This window comes from Bos grunniens, chromosome 15 (assembly GCF_055505025.1).
Source record: "Bos grunniens cultivar Pamir isolate PY7600 chromosome 15, Bosgru_T2T1.0, whole genome shotgun sequence".
Lineage (NCBI taxonomy): Eukaryota > Metazoa > Chordata > Mammalia > Artiodactyla > Bovidae > Bos > Bos grunniens.
The window spans coordinates 84,616,286-84,633,563 of record NC_141179.1 but is presented as its reverse complement, the minus strand read 5'-3'; the positions used below and the strand labels follow the sequence as shown (position 1 = coordinate 84,633,563).

Below are 17,278 nucleotides of genomic sequence, written 5' to 3'. Positions count from 1 at the left end.
GTGCCACGTGGGCCCCGAAAGCCTTGGGGTCACCTCCCACGAGGACACGAACACAAAGCCCTGGCGCTGCAGACGCCATCCGCACCAGGAGGCGGACAAGGGGCGTGGGGTGGGCGCGGGTGGCATCAGAACGGCCTCTGGGCAGATGCGCAGAGACCGGGATCCGGGGCAGAGCGCTCTGTCAGCAGGAGGCGCTTGGCAGATGGGCCCTGAGGGCAGCTGACTCTGGGGGGTGGGGTGTCAGACACGAGAGCAGGGGACACTGGACAGGCGGCCTGGGAGTGGGAGGAGGGGCTGCCAGACTTTCGGAGCAGAGGGTGGGCTTGGTCCAGCCGGCCTGGAAGAATCACTTGCCTCCTGTGCTCCCCACGAACAGGACGAGGGCAGGCGGCTGGAGACCATGGCGGATCTGGCGAGGCGGGTCAGGTCTGGGCGCGTGGCGGGGTGAGCTGCTGGGCCAGGTACGGGGTTTGAGAGGAGCCGAGGAGAGCCAGACAGAGCAGAGAGCTTTGTCCATCGCTCCAGGCAGACTGCAGGGGTCCACGCGGTGACAACAGTGTGGGGTCATGTGACTCACACACTCACGGGAGGTGAGCAGCCAGCGGCTGGGGCCCCTGAGCTCAGACGGGGATGCACGTTGCGGAGAACAAGCCTGAAGGCTGTTGACAAGCCCTTCATGCACGGCCTCAGCAGCAAGTACAGACGGAGCGGGAGGAGGCCTGGGAGGGCCTCAGACGCCCAGCACTCAGAGGCTGGGTGAGCAGCAGGGCATGTCCTGCCTAGGTGCTTGGACGGACAAGCTGGGGTCACCAGGCAGGGAAGTCATGAAGATGGGTGGAGCCAGGGACCTCGCCCAGGAAGGGCTGCGTGTCAGGTGGCACAGGGCCATGCAGGGCATGCTCACTGCAGACCCCAGGCATGCCCGGGTGGACTCGCACCCACGGGCCTCATGGGGCCCGGCCGGGGCCTCGGCTCCTGGTGCTCAGCTCTGAGCTTCCCGCGGAACACGGGGCAGGAAGGGCTGGTTAGTTTGGACGAGATCAGGACGTGCTCTGGATACCTCCCCGCTGCCCGCCATGGCCCACAGGTTCGTTTCAGTGAGCTCCACTGTCTGCCTCCAGCAGGACCACGGGGTTCAGCCCGCCGTGACCATCTGCCCTTGACCCGGCTTGTGGGCCCGGGGGCGGCACACTGGTGCCCCCGGGAGACCCGAGCCGTGTCCCACTCCCGGGAGGAATCCGCCCTTGGACTGGGGCTATTACAGAAGAGCCTCCGTTGGTGGCAGAATGCAGGTCCGTGAGGACGCGCGCCCGCCGGCCCAGCCGCCTCCTGCCCACCAGACGGTCTGCATTCCCCACCAGCTGGGCTGACTCTGTGCCCAGCCCCACAAGCCCGTGTCTCAGCTCCCCGCACACAGACCAAGTCAGAGAGACACTGCCAAGCAGGCCTGGAATCAACTCTGTGGCTTTATTGCAACTCAGGGCAGCGAATTGGAGCCCCGCAGAGGACTCACCCCTGGGCACACCCGGGGGTCTGGATGCACATGTGGGAGGAGGCTGCCCGGCCCCGCCCCCCCCAATTCCCCAGAGCAGTGGCCTTTCCTCTCAGTGGATGCTTCGTCACGTGGAGCGGGGAGGGAACGAGTGGATGCAGGAGGTGAGGCCCAACTCTCAGATGCGACCCTGGGGAGCGCAGAGGAGGCCGCAGGCTCTGCACTGCACTGGCGTCCTCCCAGGATGGCAGAGAGACCTGGGCAGGTCGTGAAGGGACAGCGGGCTCCCCCCACCCTCCATGGACAGCACGTGCGCCCCAGCTCAGAGCTGGGGCCACAGGGACGAGGGCACGGCTGGGCCAGGGGCAGAGGAGCAAGCACTCAGGAGCCGGGCCCCACCAGCCCCCACAGTGAACAGTCCCCGTCTGGCCCAGGGGAGCGGGGAGGCGCTCCGGGAGGGAGGGCCCCTCACCCTCTCCTCGAGCCTACGGTCCTGCAGGGCAAGGGTGAACTGCAGCCGCAGGCAGACTCCCAAGGGCGGCCGGAGCGGGCACAGGCCGGTCAGTGGTCAGCGGGGTCTCGGGCCTGGGCGGCTCAGTGCACGTACTCGTGCTGGCCCAGGTTGGGCGTGTCCACGAACTGGATTATCCGTTGCGCCATCTTCTCTTCAAAGACGATGATCTGGGGGAGATGGCCAGCCTGTCTCCAGGCGGAACGTCTGTCCTCTCCCGCCCACCCAGGCCCCCTGGGAAACGCGGCGGGGCAGGGAGGGCGGGGCTGAGGAGGGGTCCCAGGGGACAAGCCCCCACCTTATTTAAGCCTACATCCAGCCAGGCGCCTGGGAGGTAGAGGGTCTCCTGGGGCCCGATGTTCCAGTAGCGGCCAAGGTTCTGGTTGTTGATGAACACGACCCCCTTTTCCCAGCCCTACGAGAAGCAGAAGGACGCATCAGTTGGCTGAACTCAAGAGTGACAGGAGCTCTTGCCTTCCGAGGGACCAGCCAGGACTGCCCCCAGCCTGCAGCTGCCCCCGCAGGGTGCTCGGCTCAGACTGGACCCCAAGTCTTGGCCCTGAGAAGCCCGCCCAGTGCTCTCCACCAGGGACGCCACGACGGAGAGCCTGTGGGCACACGCGGTGTGCACGCCCTGGTGGGGGATACACACCTCCAGCTTCACAAAGGTGTCATAGGGGGAGTCCAAGACAGACAGGGCTCCCAGGAAGAACGCAGGGAACACGGGCTCCTCTGTCAGAGGTTTCCACTTGTCTGCAGTGAACCTGCGGGCAGACGGACAGGGAGGGGCCCTTCACGGGTCGTCTGTGTCCAGAGCCCCCGCCCGCCCTATGGCCTGTGGCAATGGTTGGGGAGGGGGTCCCAGGGACCCCAGGGCGGGGCGGAGCAGGGCAGGGGCGAGGCAGGGCAGCGTCTTCTGCCCTCGGGTGGCATAGGGCGGGACAGACCTCTGCAGAAAGCTCCTGTCCATCTCCAGGCTGTAGATTTTGAATTTTTTCAGGGGAGAATCGTTCAGATAGACATTTCCAATGATACCTGTGGGAAGGGGTCAGGACACTGGGCGAGGAGGGCCGACAGGGGCCCAGCGGGCCAGGCACATACTTGGACTGCTTCCGGAAAGTTCCAGAAAAGACTCCCCTCCCCGGAGACGCCAGCTCCCCAGGGGGCTCTTCACACACTAATTTCTTCCCTGCCATCCCAAAGCCCTGCGAGCCAGCGGGTGGAGTCTGCCAGCCCCAGGCTTCTGGGCCTTCTGAGGGCCCGCCTGGGCTGGCCTCTGTCTCTGGGCCTTCTAATGGGGCGCCCGGTGGCATCTGCCTCTGGGTCTTCTGGGGGTTGCCCGGGGTGGCTATGAGGGGGCCCGAGGTGGCGTCTGCCTCTGGGCCTTCTGGAGGGCACTCCCTTTGGGGTTGAGGCTTTCAATAGGAAAGGAGACCCAAATGACGGGTTTGACCAGGACATCTTAGCCTGCAGCTACTGAGGTCAGTGTTCTGCGGCCCAGATGGAGCAGACCAGTGACCCGGCCAGGGACCCCAGGAGGACGGGGGAGCAGGGGAGGCCATGGCTGCGAGCCTGAGGGAGGCCCCAGGGGTCTGGGGGGTTCTCATCCAGCTCCTATCTCAGACTGCATGAAACCCCGCGGGTTTGATAGATAAGAAGAGAGAGAAGGTTCAGAAAGCCCCCAGGACTCACCCCTCCAGGGTCCCTCAGGACTCACCCCCTCCAGGGGCTCCTAGGACTAACCCCCTCCAGGGTACCCCAGGACTTACCCTTCCAGAGGGACCCCAGGACTCACCCCGCCAGGGCCCCCCAGGTCTCACCCCTCCAGAGGCTCCCAGGACTCACCCCTCCAGGGTACCCCAGGACTCACCCCTCCAGAGGCTCCCAGGACTCACCCTTCCAGGGGGATCCCAGGACTCATCCCTCCAGGGGCTCCCAGGACTCACCCCTCCAGGGGGACCCCAGGGCTCATCCCTCCAGGGGTTCCCAGGACTCACCCCTCCAGGGGTGCCTAGGATTCACCCCTCCAGAGGCTCCCAGGACTCACCCTTCCAGGGGGACCCCAGGACTCACCCCTCCAGGGGCTCCCAGGACTCACCCCTCCAGGGTACCCCAGGACTCACCCTTCCAGGGGGACCCCAGGACTCACCCCTCCAGGGTACCCCAGGACTCACCCCTCCAGGGTACCCCAGGACTCACCCCTCCAGGGGCTCCCAGGACTCACCCCTCCAGGGTACCCCAGGACTCACCCCTCCAGAGGGACCCCAGGACTCACCCCTCCAGAGGGACCCCAGGACTCACCCCTCCAGGGGTCCCTAGGACTCACCCCTCCAGGGCCCCCCAAGTCTCACCCCTCCAGGGGTCCCTAGGACTCATCCCTCCAGAGGGACCCCAGGACTCATCCCTCCAGGGGTCCCTAGGACTCACCCTGCAAGGGACCCCCAGGACTCACCCCTCCAGAGGCTCCCAGGACTCACCCTTCCAGGGGGATCCCAGGACTCATCCCTCCAGGGGCTCCCAGGACTCACCCCTCCAGGGGGACCCCAGGGCTCATCCCTCCAGGGGTTCCCAGGACTCACCCCTCCAGGGGTGCCTAGGACTCACCCCTCCAGAGGCTCCCAGGACTCACCCTTCCAGGGGGACCCCAGGACTCACCCCTCCAGGGGCTCCCAGGACTCACCCCTCCAGAGGCTCCCAGGACTCACCCTTCCAGGGGGACCCCAGGACTCACCCCTCCAGGGTACCCCAGGACTCACCCCTCCAGGGTACCCCAGGACTCACCCCTCCAGGGGCTCCCAGGACTCACCCCTCCAGGGTACCCCAGGACTCACCCCTCCAGAGGGACCCCAGGACTCACCCCTCCAGAGGGACCCCAGGACTCACCCCTCCAGGGGTCCCTAGGACTCACCCCTCCAGGGCCCCCCAAGTCTCACCCCTCCAGGGGTCCCTAGGACTCATCCCTCCAGAGGGACCCCAGGACTCATCCCTCCAGGGGTCCCTAGGACTCACCCTGCAAGGGACCCCCAGGACTCACCCCTCCAGAGGCTCCCAGGACTCACCCTTCCAGGGGGATCCCAGGACTCATCCCTCCAGGGGCTCCCAGGACTCACCCCTCCAGGGGGACCCCAGGGCTCATCCCTCCAGGGGTTCCCAGGACTCACCCCTCCAGGGGTGCCTAGGACTCACCCCTCCAGAGGCTCCCAGGACTCACCCTTCCAGGGGGACCCCAGGACTCACCCCTCCAGGGGCTCCCAGGACTCACCCCTCCAGAGGCTCCCAGGACTCACCCTTCCAGGGGGACCCCAGGACTCACCCCTCCAGGGTACCCCAGGACTCACCCCTCCAGGGTACCCCAGGACTCACCCCTCCAGGGGCTCCCAGGACTCACCCCTCCAGGGTACCCCAGGACTCACCCCTACAGAGGGACCCCAGGACTCACCCCTCCAGAGGGACCCCAGGACTCACCCCTCCAGGGGTCCCCAGGACTCACCCCTCCAGGGCCCCCCAGGTCTCACCCCTCCAGAGGCTCCCAGGACTCACCCCCTCCAGAGGGACCCCAGGACTCACCCCTCCAGGGGTCCCTAGGACTCATCCCTCCAGAGGGACCCCAGGACTCACCCCTCCAGGGGTCCCTAGGACTCACCCTGCCAGGGACCCCCAGGACTCACCCCTCCAGAGGGACCCCAGGACTCATCCCTCCAGGGGTCCCTAGGACTCACCCTGCAAGGGACCCCCAGGACTCACCCCTCCAGAGGCTCCCAGGACTCACCCTTCCAGGGGGATCCCAGGACTCATCCCTCCAGGGGCTCCCAGGACTCACCCCTCCAGGGGGACCCCAGGGCTCATCCCTCCAGGGGCTCCCAGGACTCACCCCTCCAGGGGTCCCTAGGACTCATCCCTCCAGAGGGACCCCAGGACTCACCCCTCCAGGGGTCCCTAGGACTCACCCCTCCAGGGGTGCCTAGGATTCACCCCTCCAGATGGATCCCAGGACTCACCCCTCCAGGGGCTCCAGGAACCCCCATCCACCCTGGAGCCCCTGTGGCACAGCCCCGTGCCCCGCGGTGCTCCTGTGGGGAAGGCCAGGCAGGCGGCACCAAGACCCACCTTTGCGCTGCTGGTCGATGTTGTCCCCGTAGTTGACTCTCCCGCAGTTCTCCACCAGGATCCTCAGCGTCGTGAACCCCTGTGGGCAGCACAGGGCGCCCTGAGGAAGCCCCAGCCGCCCCTCGGGCTTTCTCGGTGGCGCCCCAGTTCTCCCTGAACTCTGAGCACGGGACAGGGTCCCTGATCACAGAGCCACACTCACCCCACCTCTGTGGCAACCCCCAGTCCCGGCCCCCTTCCGGCCCCCGCCCAGACAAACCTGGACCGTGGGGATGACGATCGTCTTCTTCTTGTAGTCGAGGGTCCCCAGGAAGAACGTGTTCAGGAACACCTGCCCGAGGAGCAGGTGCGGGCCACAGCGTCGGCGGGGTCCTGGGGGTCCCGGCCCGGTACGCAGAGGGGAGGGCCCAGGGGTGGGGAGGAAATGGAGGCGGCGGTGTGGGGCCATCTCCACACGTGGGAGCATCTGGGTGCGGGGTTGCCCCTACCTGTCCCCGGTCACGCACAAGGGCAGTGAGGACGCCGGACGCAGTGACTGTGGTCTCGTATAGCGTGTATCCGAAGGACTGCCCGCTGCCCCCGTTGATCGGGAGGTTCTCCATGTTGACCGGGTGCTCCGAGGTGACCGGCTGCATGGACAGGAGACGGGGGTGAGGCTGACTGAAAGAGGCCACCTCGCCTTCCAGGGCGCGGGGCACAGGGTGCGGGCGGCCTCGTGGGGTCAGTACATGGGGCGTGGTAAGGATGACCGCTTTCTATTTGCTGTCACTCGGGCAAGTGCCACAGTCCTGTCTGATTCCTCATCAGGGTCAGGGGACAGGGACAGAAGGAAGCTGAGCACACGGGCCTGGGGCTCAGGGTGGACCCCGCCTCGGCCCCCTTGCTCCTCCATGCTCCTCCTCTGGCTCCCTGCATCCCACCCCCTCCTCCGTGCTCCTCCTCTGGCTCCCTGCATCCCTCCCCCCTCCTCCGTGCTCCTCCTCTGGCTCCCTGCATCCCTCCCCCCTCCTCCGTGCTCCTCCTCTGGCTCCCTGCATCCCTCCCCCCTCCTCCGTGCTCCTCCTCTGGCTCCCTGCATCCCACCCCCTCCTCCGTGCTCCTCCTCTGGCTCCCTGCATCCCACCCCCTCCTCCGTGCTCCTCCTCTGGCTCCCTGCATCCCTCCCCCCTCCTCCGTGCTCCTCCTCTGGCTCCCTGCATCCCTCCCCCCTCCTCCGTGCTCCTCCTCTGGCTCCCTGCATCCCTCCCCCCTCCTCCGTGCTCCTCCTCTGGCTCCCTGCATCCCTCCCCCCTCCTCCGTGCTCCTCCTCTGGCTCCCTGCATCCCTCCCCCCTCCTCCGTGCTCCTCCTCTGGCTCCCTGCATCCCTCCCCCCTCCTCCGTGCTCCTCCTCTGGCTCCCTGCATCCCTCCCCCCTCCTCCGTGCTCCTCCTCTGGCTCCCTGCATCCCTCCCCCCTCCTCCGTGCTCCTCCTCTGGCTCCCTGCATCCCACCCCCTCCTCCGTGCTCCTCCTCTGGCTCCCTGCATCCCCCCCCTCCTCCGTGCTCCTCCTCTGGCTCCCTGCATCCCCTCCTCCTCCGTGCTCCTCCTCTGGCTCCCTGCATCCCTCCCCCCTCCTCCGTGCTCCTCCTCTGGCTCCCTGCATCCCACCCCCTCCTCCGTGCTCCTCCTCTGGCTCCCTGCATCCCCCCCCTCCTCTGTGCTCCTCCTCTGGCTCCCTGCATCCCCTCCTCCTCCGTGCTCCTCCTCTGGCTCCCTGCATCCCTCCCCCCTCCTCCGTGCTCCTCCTCTGGCTCCCTGCATCCCTACCCCCTCCTCCATGCTCCTCCTCTGGCTCCCTGCATCCCCCCCCCTCCTCCGTGCTCCTCCTCTGGCTCCCTGCATCCCTCCCCCCTCCTCCGTGCTCCTCCTCTGGCTCCCTGCATCCCTCCCCCCTCCTCCGTGCTCCTCCTCTGGCTCCCTGCATCCCTACCCCCTCCTCCGTGCTCCTCCTCTGGCTCCCTGCATCCCTCCCCCCTCCTCCGTGCTCCTCCTCTGGCTCCCTGCATTCCCTCCCCCCTCCTCCGTGGCTCCTCCTCTGGCTCCCTGCATCCCTCCCCCCTCCTCCGTGCTCCTCCTCTGGCTCCCTGCATTCCCTCCCCCCTCCTCCGTGGCTCCTCCTCTGGCTCTCTGCATCCCTCCCCCCTCCTCCTCCCGTCAGCCTGTCCTCTGCACTTTGAGCTGAGGCCAGGGTGGAGCCCCGTGGAGACTTGTTCTCTTCATCCTCCAGCTCAGTAGCTGCAGGAAGCTCAGAGCGTCTGTGGGCCCAGCTGCAGTCCACAGTCCGTGGCGGGGGATGAGGCCCTGAGCCCAGGGCCCAGCTTGCACTCACCAGCTCCAGGAAGTTCAGGGCATCCCACAGGGACACGTAGAAAGCTGGTGTCACTGGGTCATACGCCGTCTTGGGAAGAAGGTCGGGCGGGACGGGAAGAGGGGCCCCTGCACCACAAGCAGACGGTGGGCGTCCCCAAAGGACCCGACAGTCACTGCGCCCCCAGCCACCACTGGCCCCGGCTCCTGCCCACACACAGCAGAGCACACCCCTGCCAGCCACACAGAGAACCCCCAGGAAGATGAGGGCTGGACAGGGCTTGCTTCTCACACTCTTCGAAACATAGACACCTGTGAGGAGGTGAAGCTGGCAAGACCCCTACTCAGATGACAACAGTCGCTCATACTTCCCTGTCCTTTCTAGGAAGTTCCTGCACAGGGAGGTGGGGTGGGGTGGGGGAGGGGAGGATGGTGGGGGAGGGGAGGGTGATGGGGGAGGGGGAGGTCGGGGGGAGGGGGGAGGACAGGGGGAGGGGAGGAGGAGGGGAGGACGGTGCGACAGAGGGAGATGTGGGAGGATGGTGAGGGGGAAGGGGAGGAAGCCAGTTTCCTGAGGTCTCAGAGCAGCGGCCAGCATGCAGGTACCTGCCATGGAGCCGAAGAACTCCCGGAGCTTTGTGTACTTGGCCGTGTAGTCCCCGGCCTCCGTCAGCACTGCATCGTAGTCTGCGAGACACCAGACAGGCCCCAGGACAACGTCGCGGGAGGAGGCGGGCTCAGCAGTGGGCTCCTCGCCCCAGCAATGCCACAGGCAAGATGCTTGACGTGAGCCGCCCGTCAGTCAGAATGCCACACACACTGAACACGTGGACGGCCCCAGAGTGTCCAGACCCCACTCAGCAGGCGGGAGGCCCCCAAGGGCCATCCCTCCTGGCCTGGGCTGTGCTTCCTTCCCCAGCCAACTGGTCTCCCACACCCTGGAAGCTTCGGTGACAGTCCGGACAAAACCTCGCCTTCACATGGGAGGTGCCAGCCGCTGTCCCCGAGGGACACCCCTGGAGTGCCCAGGAGTGCTGTGAGTGCCCCATCGGGGATACGCACCGTAGCTGGTGACATCCGGCTTGTAGTCCTGGAAGTGCATGGCTCCTCCGATGAAGCCGAAGTTGGTGCCCCCGTGGAACATGTACAGGTTGATGGACGAGCCGGCTTTGACGATGGCCGACACTGTGTTCAAGACCTCTGCAGGGAGGGACGTCTGATGGCCAAGCGGTCACAAGCCCTGAGCCCCTGGGAGGCCCCTCACGGCTCCAGCCCGTGGCTTCCCTGACCCCAGCCGCAGTCCGTGGCCAGAGGCCCAGAGTCCAGTGCTCGGCTTTCAGTTCCCAGATGAGTCTGCCTGGGGCCAGGCTGCAGCCGGGGCCGCGCCCCCCAGCCCCCGCCCAGGGGGCTTCGCCCGCTGCTCACCTGGAGGACCTGATTAGAGGCATGGTCTGAGCACCCCCCCACCCTACTTGGGCTGGAGAACAAGCCCACCACACGCACAGGATCAGTGGAGGAGTAACATGCACGGTTAATGAACATCACATACAGTTTGAAACCCCTGCACCAGCTGAAGGAAAAGAGCTGAACAAGGCGCTGCTGTTTAGTCGCTGAGTCACGTCTGCCTCTCTGCAACCCCATGAACTACAGCCCACCAGGCTCCTCTGTCCATGGGATTCTCCAGGCAACAGCACTGGAGATGGTCGCCATTTCCTCCTCCAGGGGGTTTTCTGGACCCAGCGATTGAACCCACGTCTCCTGCACTGCAGGCAGATTCATTACCACTGAGCCACAGGGGAGCCAAGCAAGGCCCCTGTCAGACAGCAAATGTTACCATTATTGATTAATAACACTGGCTGTTGATGAATCTGGGGGGAACAGACATCTTTGACAGTCCTCTTCCTGGAGAAGATCACGCCCGCGTGAAGGAAGCAGTGCTAGCTGGGGATTCACCCCAGGGAAATGCCAGGTGCGCCCAGCTGACGTGCAGGGAGGCTGCCTGCAATGTGGTCTGTGAGCACAGACCCTGGACCTCCTGTGTTCCTGGCACGTTCTTTGCTGAGCCACCAGCGAAGCCCAGAAGCACCCAGGTCTTCAAAACGAGAGGTCACGGCGGGGCGGTCTCTGCATCCTCCACAGCAGTGGGGGCGTCCACATCTCACAGCGCAGGAAGCCGGGCTTCTGGGCCTCTCACATCTGCCCGCACCTGCCCACACCTCCACCTGCCCACACTCGCCTACACCTGCCCACACCCTCTCACACCCACCCACACCCATACCTGCCCACACCTCCACCTGCTCACACCCGCCCACACCTCCACCCGCCCACACCCACCCATACCCGCCCACACCTGCCCACACCTGCTAACACCCGCCCACACTCACCCACACCTGCTCACACCCACACACACCCACACCTGCCCACACTCGCCCACACCTGCCCACACCTGCTCACACCCACACACACCCGCACCTGCTCACACTCGTCCACACCTCCACCTGCCCACACTTGCCCACACCTGCCCACACCCGCTCACAGTCACTCACACCCACACCTGCCCACACTCGCCCACACCTGCCTACTCCCACTCACATCCGCTCATACCCACACCTGCCCACACCTCCACCTGCCCACACTCGCTTACACCTGCCCACACCCACTCACACCTGCCCACACCCACACCCGCTCACACCCGCCCACACCCACTCACATCCGCTCATACCCACACCTGCCCACAGCTCCACCTGCCAACACCTGCTCACACCTGCCCACACCCACACCCGCCCACACCCACTCACACCCGGCCACACTCACACTCGCCCACACCCACACCCGCCCACACCCACTCACACCCGCCCACACCCACACCCGTCCACACCCACTCACACCCGGCCACACCCACACCCGCCCACACCCACTCACACCCGTCCACACCCACATCCGCTCACACCCACTCACACCCGGCCACACTCACACCTGCCCACACCCACACCCGCCCACACCCACTCACACCCGCCCACACTCACACCTGCCCACACCCACACCTGCACGTGCACGCAGAGTACAGACAGAGAACGCCTGCACTACACACATGGACACGTCTGTTCTGGACTCTGGGTTTTTATCTCCTTTTTACACACGTCCTGTGTCGGCTGGATGCCAGTGACGGTCATTCATCACTACTCCAGAACTATTACAAAGACCCCAGAGGGGTGTCTGACTGCTCCTTCCCCTGTCGAGACAGAGGACTCTGGACGTTCTCAGGAGCTGCCTGTGCGCACAGATGCCCAGAGTGCCACACGGCAGCCAGTTCACACCATCGGCAGCTCCTCTGGAGCTCAGTCCTGCGTCAGAGGCCAGCACAGGCTGCACGGGGTCCACCGAGCACCCACCTGAGGAGTCCAGGATGTAGTGGGGGCCACCCCACGAGTCAAACCAGCCCGTCCAGTACTCCATCACCATCTTGGGCTGACTACCCTGTGCACCAAAGGGAGTAGTTAGCTGGCACCTCCGCCCGCCCAGCCCTTCCTCAGCCACATGCTGACCTTCGAGGGAGCTGCCCAGGGGCTGCACCAACACCGCCCCAGCTCCCGGCCCCACGCACCTTCCTCCCTCCCACAGGGGGCGCTCCTGCAGCTGGCGGCCTGGCGGTCAGGGTCCCCGGTGCACATGCACCCCCGTTCCATCTGGGGACCGCAGAATCATGGTCCACTGAGATGGTCCTGACCGCGCCACGGGAAAGCCATGGGCTCAGCTTCCTCCAGGCTGCCCCCCTCCCAAGGGGACACTCGTACCACATTTGGGTCACTAACGAGGGTCGCTAGTCACACAGGTCAGCAGTCTCCCCTGCGGGGAGGAGCTCCAGGCTGAGGGCCAGGGCTGGACTTCGGCCGACAGCCCAAGTCACTGTGGCTTGGGGCTGGCTCAGCACCAACTGTGCTGCGTGCCCTGACCTGATTGCCGGGGGCCTCTGTCCTGGAATCTGTGTCCTGAACTGGAGAACAGACGCACAGCGGCCAGTGACAGGGCTACTGGGACAGTCACACGAGACAAGGCAGCTGGAGCTGTCAGCACACACGGCCCAGCCCTGGGAGGCGCCTGGAGATGCCCACATCCACCCTCCGGTCACTGGGCACAGACTAGGGCTGGCGGGGTGCGTGTGAAACCCCTGAGCACCAGACGGGGCCTCTGACCTGAACCGGGATGGGTCCACGGCCCCTTTCTGGAGGAAAACATGCAGTTGAGCAGCGGGCAAGAAGCCACTGGTGCTGGCGGCGGGTGCAGTGGGCAGGCTGGCCGGCCCTGAGCCACCTCTCCAAGTGCAACTCCATGGTGCCCATGGGGAGCACAGCTGTCCTGGGTGCTCCCCAAACATCACCCACTTGATCCTCCAGTGGCCCTACGAGTCAGTTCCAGCACAACCTCCACTTCCCAGAAGAAGGAGGAGAAGCTGAGGGTCACAGCACCGTCTTTTCCTAGACGACCTTGAGGGCGACTGTATACCTCGCAGGGCTCTTCCCAAGTGGGTCTCAGTGTCCCTGAGGGCAGAGGCCCTGTGGCCTCAGAACCCTGCCAGCAGGCATGGCACAGGGTGTGGGAGGGAGGGCGGACGGGGCTGGTGCCCACCTGCGCACCTCCCTCCCTCCCGCCATCCTGCCTCCTCCCTGCCCATCCCTCCAAGCGTGGGGCGGGGCCAGCCCTGTGGACCTCCCACTGCCCAGGGCTCCTGTGGATGAGCCTCTGGACCTCACCCCTGCCTTCCGACAGCAGCAGCTGGGATGGGGGTGCCCCAGCACCCCACAGCATCTGTGCTGGGTCAGGGGCAAGCCCTCCAGCACCCTAACCCCTCCAGGCGAGGGTCTCAGAGAGGACACCCGCCCACCCGCACTAAGGCAGGGGAGGGCGGCCTTGAAGCCTCATCCTCCGTGAGGGCCACTCCACGCCAGCCTGATAGGCCGTGCCCCCAGCCAGCTGAAGACAACAGACAACAGCCTTTCTGGGCCCCGAGAGTCCCGGCGGGTCAAGGCCAGACCCAGGCAGTGAAGTACCTTCCCCACACGGAGCACGTTGGGGGCTCACTGAGTCCATGGAGCTCTCAAGTTCCAGGCCTTCAGAAAGGCCCCCTTTCTCATCAAGAGGCAGGAACTCACCTCCACACACCTTCTGGCACCAGGCTCCCCTCCCCAGGGGCAGGCAGCATGGGGCGGGGTGGGCCGTGCATGGGGAAGGGGGCAGAGCTGAAGGCCGAGCCCCGTGGTCCCCCCGCCCACTGAAGCCCCTGACACTGACCCAGGCTCAGCGCGCACGCACCTGTGCGCCCAGCAGGATGGTGGTGAACAGCTGCAGCTCCGACTGTGACTGGAGGTTGATGGTGGCCAGCACTGCGGGCAGGAAGGACACAGGGGACAGCGATCACCCCTCGCCTGGAGGGCTGAACGCCCCTGACGTCCTCAGCTCACCAGCAAGTAGACTGACCCTGACACCGTCTCCAACCGCCGACCAAGAGTTTAGTTCCTCTGTCGCCAGGAGACTTGGCTGGTTCATCTTGGAAATTCCACCACTCAGCACAGACCTTACAGAGATCTGCTCACTAAGCAGCTGTGTTTGACTTACATAATTTTCACAACCTGAGCGTGCACTTCGCAGGAGCCCGCAGTCTGACGTTCACTTTGCACCCCCAGCCTCCAGCACTGGGTGACCATCTAAGAAGACTCCCCTTTTACGCCTTAGAGGAGGGCTAGTGTTCTGTCCCATCCCCAGCAATAGTCCCCACGGCTTCCCACCAGGGAAAAGCACACCGAGAACAATGTGTCCTGTTTGACCCAGGGGCATGGACGCGGCCAGCCCTCAGGCAGACTTTGGCTCCGAGGCTCTTGCCGGCTTCCTGTCCCTGGACAGAGGGGCCCACGTGCCCTGGCCTGAGCTCTGCTGTGCCCAGGAAGATGGATGCTCATTGGGTGGTCTCCTGTGGAACGTGAGCCCTGATCACGGGGCTTCCCTGGCGATCTGGTGGGTCAGACTGTGCGTCTCCTGCAGAGGCGCAGATTCCATCCCTGGTCGGGGAAGGAAGGTCCCAGGGGCCACGCGGTGAGTTAACAAAAACCGAAAAAGAGATCTTGACAACACTGGAGAGCAACTTAACTCTAATAAAAGATTAATTAAGTATTTAAAAAGCCAAACATCAGCTGGGACCCCGGGAGGCCCACTTGCTATGGAGAAGACCCCACATCCGGAATCTCCTCACCTAACACGAAGAGCCACACTGACAGGGGGCCAGTCTGAACCGGCCCAGCAGAAACCTGGGAGCCACAGGTCAAACCAGCCGAGGGAGCCCTGCACCTTCTCCATCCCACCCCCTCCAGAGCCAGAGAATAGGAAGGAGGGTGAGGAGGGGCGGGGCGGCCAGAGACTCGCAGAGGGCATGGTACAGGGAAACCTGGGGAGCCAGGAAAGGGGCAGGGGGGTCGTAACCAGCCTGTGAGAGCAGAGGTGATGACCCACCACAGCCCAGTGGCCCCCTCCAGCCACCTCTCCCCTCACCCCATGCCTGGCCCCCTAAGAAAGCCAAGCCCCAGAGGTCCGAGCACTTGCAGAAGAGGAAGCCCAGAAGATGGCTCCTGCACCTTCCTGCCCCCAGATTCTCATCGTGTCAGCCCAAAGGTTCCCTCCAGAGTCACTTAATCCTGTGAAAGTCACCCCCAACACCCACACCTGATTCCCCTGATTGGAACGGCCACCTCAGTCCAGTCACCCCACAGGGAAGGGCACTAGTCACAGCCACTGGCAAGCAGGCCATCAGAAAAGAAATACATTCAAGAAAACGTGGTGCAGGAAACACAAGGATGGGGAGAAGGTGGTTGAGGAAATTGCCCAGAAAGTAGAAGGAAAAGGAGAAAACAGGCAGCTGGAGAGCCACACGGTGCAGAGGGTGAACACGTGCCTTGGACCCACAGAGGACAGAACCAGAGAAGAGGCGGGACTGCACAGCAGGGAGCAGCAGCCTCCAGGACTGCTCTGTCCAGCCGACAGCCGACAGAGAGCCAAGGAAGGCGGGCTCCGCAAAGGCACAGGGCCTGAGTCACAGCAGCACGTGGAGAAAATGACGGACGACACTTCAAAGTCCCCAGACCCGGACTCCAGGGGACCTGGGCCACCATCGGGCCAGGGACACAGTGAGGGCATCGGACTAGATCAGGTTCCGACAGGCACAGGCGTCTTAGAACACCCTGATGGGAGCTCGAAGCTGCTGGTCAAGTGTGTAAGAGACACAGAGAAGAGAAGGGACAGAAAAAACTTTGAAAGAAAAGGAAAACCAATGGGTGGTTACACTGGAAGCGAGCTGGCCATGAACACCGTCCAGAACAACGATGGGCTGCCCGGCCCGTGTAAGGACCTTTACTCAGGCCCCAAGCATCGTGCCCATCAGGACAGTGGTGGGGGGACGGCTGCACCCGGCAAAGCTGCGGGGCCAGGGCGGCAGGAGAGAGGACTTGACGTGCACACTACAGGGCTCTCTGTGCAGGTTGTTTAGAATCACGGAGGCAGAGCCAAAGTGAAAGGTAAACAGCTCAAAGTGGGCACCTCGGGGCGAGGGCCGCGGAGGCTGCACCGCGTGTTTCTTTCATTGTTTTGTTTTGAGTTTTTGTTGGGGGATAACCGCTCCACAATGTTGCTGGTGTCTGCTGCACAACAGCGTGGATCAGCTGTAGGTATACACATGCCCCTCCCTCTGGGCCTCCCTCCCGCGGCCCCCTACCCATCCCTGGGTCTTCACCAAGCACCCAGCTGAGCTCTGTGCTGCACACAGGTTCCCGCTCACTGCCTATTCATGCGTGCTTCTGTATAAACCTCAAGGCTAGCCTCTCAGTTCATGAGCATTTCCAAGATTTCTTTCACCTGGTGAAAGTCTTGCTTTAATCTCATTTAACTAACTGAAAAAAATCATTCTAGGCAGCAGGTACGGGCCAGGGATGGGGCCGTGGTGGAGGGGAGCCCCGTTGTGGAGGGGAGGGGGCCACGGTAGAGAGGCGGTGCCGTGGGTGGGGTCCGTGGTAGGGGCAGGGCCCACGGTGGAGGGGTGGGGCCGGGCGGGGCCCGCGGTGGAGGGGCGGGGCCCACGGTGGAGGGGGTGGGACCCGAGGTGGAGCGGGTGGGGCCCGCGGTGGAGGGGCGGGGCCCGCGGTGGAGGGGCGGGGCCGGGGCGGGGCCACCAGGGGCCCCGGAGACCCCGCACCCGCCGCTCGAGACTCCTCTGTGGTCCCCGCGGCTGAAGCGCGCTCCGGGGCCCGACGCCTCAGCCCAGGGCCCGGGTCCTGTTCCCAACCGACGAGACAGCGCCGCCGCATGGGCCCCTCGGGAGGCGCGCCGGGAGGGGCTGCCCAGAGGTGCCCGAAAGCCAGTGAGAGAAGAGGCCCACGGTACCGGGTTGGAGGCTGCGGGCACTGCACGTGTCACTCGGGGCCACTGCGGCCTTGCAGAGGGCAGCGTCGGGGAGAGAGGACCACGGCCCTCGGGCGAGCAGAGGCGCTGGGAGCCGTGAGCGTGGACGCAGGGAGCGCGGCGCCGGCAGAGACCGCCGCCCCGCGGGGACAGGCCGGGCTCTCAGGAGGGCACGGAGAGGGCGCGGCGCAGGGAGACCGGGGCGAAGGCCTCTGCTCCAATAGGAGCGGCTGGCGGGGACCCAGCACCAGGAGAGGGGGGTGCCCACAGGGCCTGAGGACCGAGCTGCGAGCGAGCTGTCCCTGACGGACACCAGCCCGTGGTCTGCCTGGCCTCTTTGGGGACCCTGCTGGACGCCCACCTTGCTGTCCCGCGTCCTGC

At 65.1% G+C, this 17,278-nt stretch overlaps 1 protein-coding gene across 3 annotated transcripts in view; it reads right to left on the bottom strand.

Annotated features, from left to right (window-relative positions):
• Positions 1 to 1,448: 1,448 nt before the first annotated feature.
• LOC147358914 (beta-galactosidase-1-like protein 2) overlaps positions 1,449 to 17,278 on the bottom strand; it is a 42,354-nt gene continuing 26,524 nt past the window's right edge. For 2 of the 3 annotated variants that reach the window (XM_086338808.1, XM_086338807.1), the window contains 12 exons: positions 13,769 to 13,839; positions 11,851 to 11,935; positions 9,521 to 9,658; positions 9,065 to 9,145; positions 8,481 to 8,587; positions 6,599 to 6,739; positions 6,370 to 6,441; positions 6,111 to 6,189; positions 2,951 to 3,038; positions 2,656 to 2,767; positions 2,302 to 2,418; positions 1,449 to 2,173 (listed from right to left, as the gene is read on the bottom strand). In XM_086338808.1, the coding sequence (XP_086194934.1) occupies positions 2,087 to 2,173; positions 2,302 to 2,418; positions 2,656 to 2,767; positions 2,951 to 3,038; positions 6,111 to 6,189; positions 6,370 to 6,441; positions 6,599 to 6,739; positions 8,481 to 8,587; positions 9,065 to 9,145; positions 9,521 to 9,658; positions 11,851 to 11,935; positions 13,769 to 13,839 (1,178 nt within the window). In that variant the 3' untranslated portion in view covers positions 1,449 to 2,086. Of the gene's footprint in view, positions 2,174 to 2,301; positions 2,419 to 2,655; positions 2,768 to 2,950; positions 3,039 to 6,110; positions 6,190 to 6,369; positions 6,442 to 6,598; positions 6,740 to 8,480; positions 8,588 to 9,064; positions 9,146 to 9,520; positions 9,659 to 11,562; positions 11,936 to 13,768; positions 13,840 to 17,278 lie in introns of those variants that run through there. The other variant, XM_086338809.1, reaches the window with a different exon arrangement.